At 43.7% G+C, this 10286-nt stretch overlaps 1 protein-coding gene across 1 annotated transcript in view; it reads left to right on the top strand.

Moving 5' to 3' along the window:
* LOC141342441 (intermembrane lipid transfer protein VPS13B) overlaps positions 1-10286 on the top strand; it is a 68811-nt gene that overhangs the window by 16892 nt on the left and 41633 nt on the right. Inside the window, exons 16-21 of the mRNA XM_073846889.1 lie at positions 385-552; positions 670-1084; positions 1191-1308; positions 5984-6187; positions 8784-8910; positions 9551-9694. Coding sequence (XP_073702990.1) covers positions 385-552; positions 670-1084; positions 1191-1308; positions 5984-6187; positions 8784-8910; positions 9551-9694 — 1176 coding nt within the window. The remainder of the gene's footprint in view (positions 1-384; positions 553-669; positions 1085-1190; positions 1309-5983; positions 6188-8783; positions 8911-9550; positions 9695-10286) is intronic.

The raw sequence follows: 10286 nt of genomic DNA, 5'->3' as shown, positions 1-10286 counted from the left end.
AGACTATTTAAAAAACAAGTAAGAATCGAGCATTCCACTGAGCTGTACAGTAATATAATATAGGCCTAATATCAAAACAAACTAAAGCATTTAAACCGAAATCTGTAGGTTAAATATAAAAAAAAAAAATGAATGTGTGAATTCTTATATAGTTATCTAAACAGTTTAGTAAGCCTAAGTAAGACAGTTTAGTTTAAAATGTGGAATAATTTAAAACATATGCGTTAAAAAAAAATTCAGATGAAACGAATTATTATGTGTCCCACAAAGTTCACGTGTGTCGGTCTCGTACATCTTTGAGGTCGTCTCATTTAAGGAACGTAATCACTGCATTAGAAAGCAAGAGGGAAATTCAATATTTAATAGCTGTTGTTCTTAAATGAGATATCCATGATGGCGTATGCAGCTGTCAGAGTGAGCAACTTTCAAAACGAGACGCAGCTCTTTGCGAAGCTGCGTTTGCGGCCTTTCAGTTCTGCGCTCGCTCTGGAGACCCAAAGTGCAGCTGAAGCGAGTGTTGCCGGCGGCGTCTCTCTGTCTGATCACCAGCGTGTTTGATTACGTGCCGACGCGCCTGTTTTCGTGTCGCTTTGAGTTTGTGTGATTGTAGCGAGCGTCGATCGCTCGAGCCTTAACCGCATCTGACCTCTGACCTCTGGCGGCCGACAGACGGCGGCGAAGGCTCTGGAGGTGTCGCACCAGCAGCACGGCTTCCTGTCGGTGACCTACACGCAGGCCGTGACGCGGAACGTGAGGCACAAGCTGACGGCGCGTCAGGAGCGGGGGTCGGCGTCTCAGCGGCTGTGCGAGGACGGGGCGGACGGGTCGCCGCAACACCTGCACGAGATCCTGCTCACGGCGCAACCCTTCGACCTGGTGCTGTCCTGCCCTCTGCTGCTGACGGTGGCGCGAGTCTTCCGCGTGTCCCCGCCGCCGCAGCTGCGTCCCCCCATCCGAGAGCGCGTGTCCGCCGGACAGCCCATGAGAGGAAACTCGCTGTCGTCCAGCAGCCTGCCGCTCGTCTACGTCAACACCAGCGTGATCCGGGTCTTCTGCCCTCTGGAGGACACGCACGGCGGCACACGTGAGCACACCTCGCCCGCACTGCAGCACTTATACACTGATGATGAGGATGAGGATGATGATGTGTGTGTGTGTGTGTGTGTGTGTGTGTGTGTGTGTGTGTTCAGATTCACAGCTCAAGCACAGGAAGGAAGACACAGTTGTTCTGAAGATTGGATCGGTGAGTGTCGCTCCTCAGGCTGATAATCCACTGCCACGATCCGTACTGCGCAAAGACATCTACCAGTGAGTCTCTCTGTGTGTCTGGTGTTTGTGTGTCTGGTGTTTGTGTGTGTGGTGTTTTGCCACAGTGCTGGTGGTTCATGGAGCAGTTCATTGAAATCTTGTGGAGTTATGCTGAGACTGATGTCACTCTTGTGTGTGTGTGTGTGTGTGTGTGTGTGTGTGTGTGTGTGTGTGTGTATGAATAGTTGTGGTCTCTCTGATGCTATTCTAAGACGTTCCCACTGTGAGAATCACCACCACAACACTTACATTCACACTCTTTCTCTCACAAACACACAGGCACCTCTCATGTTCCTTGCTGTTGTTCCTCTCATAGTGTTCTTGATCCTGATTCGGTTTCATTCAGAAGTAAAGCTACATTAAACTTCATTGGTTAGGGTTAGCTCAAGTTAATTATTCACATACTTCAATGGCAAAGCAAACCCATCATCACTGTCACTGAAATGTTGATATAATGAAAGTTAATGTCATCATTAGCTAATAATTGTTAATAATAATTCAGGTCATTTCTGATCTGTGAGCTTGTACGTTACTCCATATCTGCGGTCACTGTGTACTCGTGTAGGTAAATTAGTGTGTCGATGTGTGTGTTCTTGGTTTATGTTGTCTTGTTTTGTTTTGTTTTTTTATGAAAGGCTGTTTCTAAAAAAAATGTGGTGTTCTGTTTGTGTGGAAAGAAAGTGTTGACTGCTTTGTATAACCCCATTTCCAGAAAAGTTAGGACAGAGGCAAAATAAAAGTGAAAAGGTTTTAGAATATCCAAATGAGACACACAGTAAGCAGGTGAAGTGGTAATAGGCGTAATGTCATGCAAATCAGTCACATTTCTCAATGCAGAAATCCAAAGAATTTAGGTCCTTCGCCAAATATCATACATAATATTGTGAAGAGACTGAGAGAATCCAGAGAAATCTCAGTCTGTGTAGAGCAAGGCAGGAAACCTCAGGTGAATGTGCATGACCTTTGAGCTCTCAGATGGTAATTCATGATAAACCGACATGCTGCGGTGTTAAATATAGCCGCATGGACTCAGGAGTACTTTAGACACAGTCTGCCGCTGCATCAAGAAATACAGCCTGAGTGTCTGCTCCTCTGTGAGAGAGCTCTCCATCAGTTCTGTGCAGTGATGCAGTGGGTTCTCTGTGCTAGAGCTCATCTCAGATAGTCAAAGACACAGTGGAAATGTGTGCTGTGTTTAGATGAGTTAACTGGGAATAATGGACGTTGAGATTTTCATCAGCATCAGATGTAAAAGTGAACGTCTGTCATGGTATGTGCTGCAGCAGAGTAAATGGCGTGGGGACTATCATTGATGTGAAGGCATTGGGATTGTAGAGATGTACTGCCATCAAGATGTCTTTCATGGGAAGTCCATGGTTATTAGGTCCAGATGCAGGTCTCATTCTGTATGTGCGACAGCAGCGTGGTGAATGTGTTTGACTGAGCTGTCTATAGTTCAGATCTGTCTCCTGTTGGACATGTATGACCAGTCATGAAAAGGACAATCAGACAACAATGATCACAGTCTGCTGAGCATCTGAAGTCTTGTATCAAGTGAGATTGAAGAAAAACTTTGCTTGCAAAACTCTAAGGGTGCTTTTACACCTGGCACTTTGTTTCGGAACCTGGCGCATTTCCCCCCTTTAGCTCGGTTCGTTTGGGCAGATGTGAACACGGCAGTCGCGCTCGGATCCGCGCCAAAACAGTCGGTCCGAGATCGCTTGAATGAGGTGGTCTCAGCTCGACTGAAAATGAACTTTGGAGTGAGAAAGCAATCCGATCCAACAGACCAATGAACCAGGTCAAATCACAATGTTTAATGGGTAATTCCAGTTCTGGGAAAAGCGGTAGCGTTGTTGTTTAGCTAATACCTCTTAAAATGAACCTGTGGATATCTGTGTGTGGGGCACATCTTTACTATTCAAAATCAAAGCGCGTCTTTTCATTTTATAACGCTGTCTTATTGCTCTCTGTAGTAGGTGCATTTTAAAAATGTTTTTCCTACCAATCCTGGACTCCTGCTCAAAATTATAAATTAATATAACGACAGCTACGAAAAAATGAAACGATAAACCCGCAAAGCTGTTGTTGTTCCGTCCTGACGGATGACAGCTGAGCGGAATCCCGGAAAATAACCCGTGGAACTTTGACCAATGAGAGGACGGTTTACTCGCGTGTGACTTGTATGAACACATTTGGTCCGTTTAGAAACTTTGCCGTGTGAAAGCGGACCACACCAAGAATAAAATGCAACATTGTAATAATTTGAATCCCTGTTTCGGAACAGAGGAATCGATCTATAGGTGTGAAAGCACCCTAAGAATTTGTATCCTTAATTCCTAAACAACTAAACGTCATAACTAAAAGGAAAGTTGATGTGACCGTGTTAAACGTGCCTCTGTCCCAACTTTTTTAGAGTGTGTTGCAGCCATCAAAATTTGTTTATATTTACGTAAAATTAAGTTGGCCAGTGTAAAGTGGAAATCTTTTCTTTGTGCTTTGGGCAATTAACAGTTTATAACATGTTCTTGATTTCATGTCATAAAATGAATGTTTAAATGTTTTAATGCAGTGCATTTTACAGATAGGTGAACAAACAGATTTGATCAAATATATATATTTTTATGATCTTTCTAAACTTCTGAATATTATGACAAATCATGAAAGTGAGACCTATTGATTAAAGATTTCTTTGCTTTATATAACAGACAGAATTTAAAATCATATTGTTGATGAATCTAAATGTCTGTTTGTTTACCTGCATATCTGTAAAATACATTGTGAAACGTTCACTGAGAACAGTAACTTGAAAACCAGAAAACTGAGCTGAACAAATGACAGGAAGGAAGACACAACAGCAGAAACAGGAGAGTAATATACATGGACACAGTTTTGTCACAGATGTAACGCCATAGTGTTGAGTTTAACAGAGAACTGTTCAGATCAGCCGTGATCAACAGTGTTACTGCACAACTGAACATGATTCACACTAGAGGTCAAAGTTCAGCCTCGGCCTCAGTGTTCAGTCTGATAATGACCTGCCCCTCTCTCTCTCTCTCTCTCTCTCTCTCTCTCTCTGTGTTGAGCACATGGCTGTCGTCGTGTGTTTACTGCTGTTTGTGACATATAAACTCGGCAGGAGATAAATGACCGGAGCAATTAAGATGTTGAAATGCGAGTTCAAACACGGTGAGTTGAGCGGCGGCCCGTTCCCACAGCGCTCACAGGAAGCCCGTGCTGCTGTCGACGAGCGGCGAGTTACGGCTCTCGGGAGGCAGAGGAGGCTCTGCGGCGATGATGATGATGATGATGATGTGCGTGTGAGGATATTAAAGTCTTATCAGGCTAATGGAGAACAGGCGTGCGGCGTGCGTTTGGCCCGCAGGAAGGGCCGCGCGTCACACCCGAACACGTCCGCCGTGAGTGTGAGAACACGCTCTCAGCTCACCCTCGCCCTCCACCCGAGCCTTTCATTTGCACCCGCTCGCGCCGCGTCCTCCCGAACGCCACGGTTAGCCTCTCTCTCCGCCGCTGCTCTCGCCACTAATTACAGTCATTTTAGCTTAAATTAAATGCAATTGAATTTGACTGCGGCAGTAAATCTCGCCGCGCCGTTACCCAGAATTCTCAGAGCGCGGGGGCGTTTAGCGGAGACCGCAGCCGGCGTGAGTCATGATGTCACTGGACGCGAATCGGGCGGCGTGAGAATCTCCTCACAAACGCACGCAGACGGCCGCTGGATCTCACAGAAAACACAATGAGGAATTATATTTAGCGCAGAGATGATAATGCAGCCTGTTTTTAAGGCTTCAGCCAGAAATCATCATTCTGTCACCATTTAGTCTCCCTCGTGTCCTTCAGACCTGCACGCCTTCTGTGGAACATAAAAGCATGTAAATGTTTTTTTCATGCAATGAAAGTCAAACTTTTGTTTAAAATTTCAGAAGAAAGAAAGTCATACAGGAGTGGAATAAGTAAATGATGATCGAATGAGCTGCGCTTTAAGCTTGAGCTCCTGTGATGCTGTGACTGTGTTCGATCATTATGGAATCAGTGATCGGTGTTGATGGGAGTGTCTCTCAGTGAAGATGTTTATGAACGCTGGTGAGAAACATCAGATCTCCTCTAGCGCTCGGCACATCTGGAGGCGTTTAGTCTCACAGACCGTGTTTAAAGCGGCAGCGCAGCGGGCCAGTGCAAATAAACACATCACAACATCACTGCTGATGACACACACACACACACACACACACACACACACACACACACACACACACACACACACACACACACACACACACACACACACACACACACACAGATCTGATTCCTCATTCAGTGTTTGATGAGAGATATGACAGTAATGTGTGTAAGAGCATGTGTGTGTGTGCCCCTCATCAGAGAAAGACATCGGCTACTATATTACACAGTGTGTGTGTGTGTGTGTGTGTGTGTGTGTGTGTGTGTGTGTGTGTGTTACTGTCCTGCTGCAGCACTGATCACACCTCAACTCTCTCTCTCTCTCTTTGTTTCTCTCGAGTTCAAGTTGCTTTATTGGCATGACATTTGTGTTACAGTATTGCCAAAGTATTTTAGATGTGTCAAATACAGAGTATAATACCATCATCGAGGTAATAATAATAATAATAAGGTAATGTTTCTCTCTCTCTCTCAGGCGGGCGCTGAATCTGGGTGTTCTGCGTGACCCGGGGTCAGAGGTGGAGGACCGTCAGTATCAGATCGACCTCCAGTGCATCAACATGGGCACGGCTCACTGGGACGACCTGCGGCCGGAGCGCGAGGGACCGGCGGGCGGCTCTCCTGCAGACGGTGAAAGGAGTTCCCAGAATCCCGCGCTGGAGTGGAACATGGCCAGCAGGTGGGCGATGTGCTGCGTCTGGAGCGCTAGAGCACTCTGGGTATTTCCTGACTGACAGCGTGAGCTCGTTCACACAGATTCATTCAGTAAATTGAGGTGTCTGTCTGATATCGTTTGGAGAGGAAGTGTGTTAATAGCGTCAGAATCAGAAAGAGCTTTATAGCCAAGTATGCTTACACACACAAGGAATTTGTCTTAGTGACAGAAGCACAGACAGGATGACAAGTGACTCAGATAACAAAAATACTTGTATTCTAAGTGGTTAGAATAAATATGTGAAAAAACTAGGGCCGGGACTTTAACGCGTTAATTTAGATTAATTAATTACACAAAAATAACGCGTTAAAATTTTTTAACGCATTTTAATCGCACTAAGTTTTGCACCGCGGAACGTTTCTCACTGGATGAGATTAGGCGGACCGATTATACTGGAGCACAAACTAGCATTCAGACAAGCCAAAGACGTCCGTCCTAAATAGTATTGTATGTCCCAAATCGTAGTATGTTTAAAAAGTATTCCAAAGATTCCCGGATGGTCTACTACTTAACGATCAATGCACACTCTTAACTGCTTATATTGCCCGCAACACACTGCGCCCTGAACGAGGATTCGATTAGAACTACAAACACGCATAAAAAGTGTTAAAAAACTACAAACATGGAGGATATACGCGACCAACGGACAGGTAGAGAAAGGGGTTTGAGTGATAAATAATCAGTGTGTAACCTGATAAAAACTATTTTTTAAATGTTATCCGCATTATATTCCATGTGCAGCAACTTTTGTAATGATAGGTTTGGTCATTAACGTTTAAATGCATAATTAAGCAAACACAAGAGCAGAGTTCTCGGAATGAAAGACTCGTTAAAGAACGTGCCTCTTGCTACATTTAATGGCAATATTGTACTGGTCTGGTGGACTTGGTTGAACAAAAATAAGCAATATTTTGTTGCTTAAGCTTATGTATTCAGTCATTATTCAATGGTATACTAAAAATCCATGTAAAATTCTTAATTCTCACTGTTCTCAGGTCAAATATTTACATGCGATTAAAATGCGATTAATTTCGATTAATTAATTACAAAGCCTCTAATTAATTAGATTAATTTTTTTTATCGAGTCCCGGCCCTAGAAAAAACATAAACAATGGACAAATAAATGAGTGATTAGCTTTCTTTTCTGTTTTTCATCTTTAGTCTTATCAAAGCACGTGTATGATTCTTTCCATGAATGGGTGCGACAGACTTTACATGTGAACACACTACAGTCACATGATGAGTGGCACTTCCTGTCCTGAGATAAAACAGGATCTGGATCTTTGGTCAGAGCGGCTCATTTTCAGCATCTGATTGGATATTTGTGCTGCAAAGATGAGCTCAGAGCTGGAAGACTAACAACGCTTCCACATCTGTTCTGACATTTTATGCAGGACTGAACATAAAATAATTAAATCATTATAACAATATGGCTTTATGCATATAGGAATAATATTTGTCACCCATTTCACCAGATTTATAAGAAGCAGCATTTATTAACTTGTAGCTAACAAAACAAAGCTTTATGGGTCCCAAACTTGATGGTTTAATGTTTGAAATGAGTTTACACAAAACCAGTCTTAAGTAGCACAGGTGTATTTGCAGCGATAGCCAACAATACACTGAATGGGTCAAAATGATCGATTTTTCTTTTAAACCAAAATTCATTAGGATATTAAGTAAAAATCGTGAAGATATGCCCTACCGTAAATATATTAAAACATCATTTCTGATTAGTAATATGCAATGCTAAGAACTGCATTTGGACAACTTTAAAGGTGATTTTCTCAATAAGCTCAGAGCCACAGCGGATCATGTCCTGAACTGGACTCAAAACATGACTTGGAAAAAAAACCCCTCTCTCTATGGTCCTGTACTTGAACAAGAATACCGTATGCAGCAGTCTAGCCCTGACAGGAAGTAGGATGTGTCTGATATCGTAAGCGTTAGCGGCGGAGGGTCTCTGCTGTACGGGTGGGTTACAGCGCAGGTCATGTGATCTCTCTGGCACCTGTTCAGGTAACAGGATCTTCAGCGGATACGCTCCAATCGTGTGCCGGCGGTAATCCCAGAGTTCCCTCTGTCTAATCCACTGCCCACCATAAATATTAGAGCGATGCTGTTTGATTGTTTTAATAGTAGCAGATGTGGCACCTTATAAAGCGCCTCGTGTTTGTTTTACTGCCCACAAATGTTCTCAGAGACCCGATCGGAGTCCATGTGTGGGAGTGGGATCGTGGGAGCCGTGTGTGTGTGTGTGTGTGTGTGTGTGTGTGTGTGTGTCTGTTGTCTGGTTTGTCCTGCGCTCAGAGGCGTGTCAGTGAGCTGCTGTACATCAGTTCTGTGTCCTGCTTCAGCTTCATTTGTTTATATTTCTGATGTTCTGATAAACACCATTAATGATGTTGATTCATGTTTTGAGTTTGTACAGCGTAGGACATGATCCGCTTTGTGTTTGTTTATGAGATATAGCTGAAGGTTTGATGATGTTTTCAGTTCTGTGATTCACTGTAGTTCAGACTGACTGTGTGTGTGTGTGTGTGTGTGTGTGTGTTTTCAGTATCCGCCGGCAGCAGGAGAAGCGAGTGATCCTGTCTCCGATCATCACAGATTTCTCAGTGCGGATCACAGCAGCTCCAGCTGTAATTTACCGGAAGCCCTTGTCAGCGGATCATGGCGCAGCAGAGGTACGTGTGTGTGTGTGTGTGTGTGTGTGTGTGTGTGTGTGTGTGTGTGTGTGTGTGTGTGTGTATAAGAGTGTATGTGTGTGTGTCCAGGAAGCTGCAGGACACTGGAGTGTTTTGGGAAGGTTGAGCTGCTGGAGAAGCTGAAGCCGCTGCTCAGGCGAGACAAACAGTTTCCCGGTTTTTGCACAGTAATGCTTTCGCTGTGTGTTTGTTTGCTTCAGCGAAGTGTCGACGTCAGCCCCACGTTTGACCTTAAATACTGGAAATCGCTAAACAAACAGCCACTGGTTTCACTTTACACAAACCTGGACAGAAAAGCCGTCCAGAGAGCGTCTGACATGCAGGTTTAGAGCGTGAGGACGGTTATACTGTCACACACCGTCAGTGGAAGAGCTTTCCCCAAACGCATTTCATCAGACTTTAGTTTATGATTGTCCAGCTTCAATATCAAGTGTGTGTCACAGGTGTGTGTTTATTGGCAGCTTCAAACGTGGCTCATCCAGTCAGATCTAAGTTAAACTCCCATGATTCATTCTGTCAGCGTTCTGTATTTGATGATCAGCTGTTCGTCTGTTATAGCATTACAAATGAATAAGTGCAAAATAAAGTGAATACATGACGGTCTTGTCTGTGTCTGCAGGAAGTGGTGGTGTGCGGCCACAGTCTGGAGATGAACGTGACGTCCAGTCTGGATCTGTTTCTGAGCGCGGCTCAAGTGCAGTTACTGCAGCAGCTCCTGCAGGCCAACGTGGGACTGACGAGCGCCGACCAAACCGCTGCGGACGTACGGCAACACACACAAAATACACAATACTCAATACATACAAACACACACTGGTTTGTACAATACATTTGTAGGGTTCGCTTGAAGTACTTGAAATTTAAGGCTCAAAACCCAATATTCTTATTATGCTTGAATTATTGAAAAACAACGTATCTATGAAACAAGTATTTCATTTCGTCAATAAGCACATATCTTTTCACGCAATTCGAAAAACATCGTACCTTTGTCGCTTATTTCAGTTAATGTCAGAAAACAATCAAGCTAAGCCGTAGTAGTACTGACAGTGTCGTGTAAACATGACTGAAGACGCCAAAAGAGGAACAGATGAACCGAATCAATCATTTAGGCATTTGCTTTCCGATTAATTCAAACTTGTGAATTTAATGATTCATTTCAGGTGATTCACTAGCAAAACCCAGATCAAAGTAAAAACACCTTTCAGTTTTTGAATTTCAACATAATTTTAAAAAGCACATAGTGATGGGTCAAATGGAGCTTTACGAAACTCCAAATCAGTTAAACTGTTGCTTCAGAAAATGATTCACTGTTTGGAAATGCTCCAGTCTGATCGCGTATCGTGAATCATTTGATT

Source organism: Garra rufa, chromosome 9 (genome assembly GCF_049309525.1).
Source record: "Garra rufa chromosome 9, GarRuf1.0, whole genome shotgun sequence".
Taxonomy (NCBI): domain Eukaryota; kingdom Metazoa; phylum Chordata; class Actinopteri; order Cypriniformes; family Cyprinidae; genus Garra; species Garra rufa.
The sequence above is the reverse complement of the archived record's forward strand: the minus strand, read 5'-3'. Positions and strand labels throughout refer to the sequence as shown.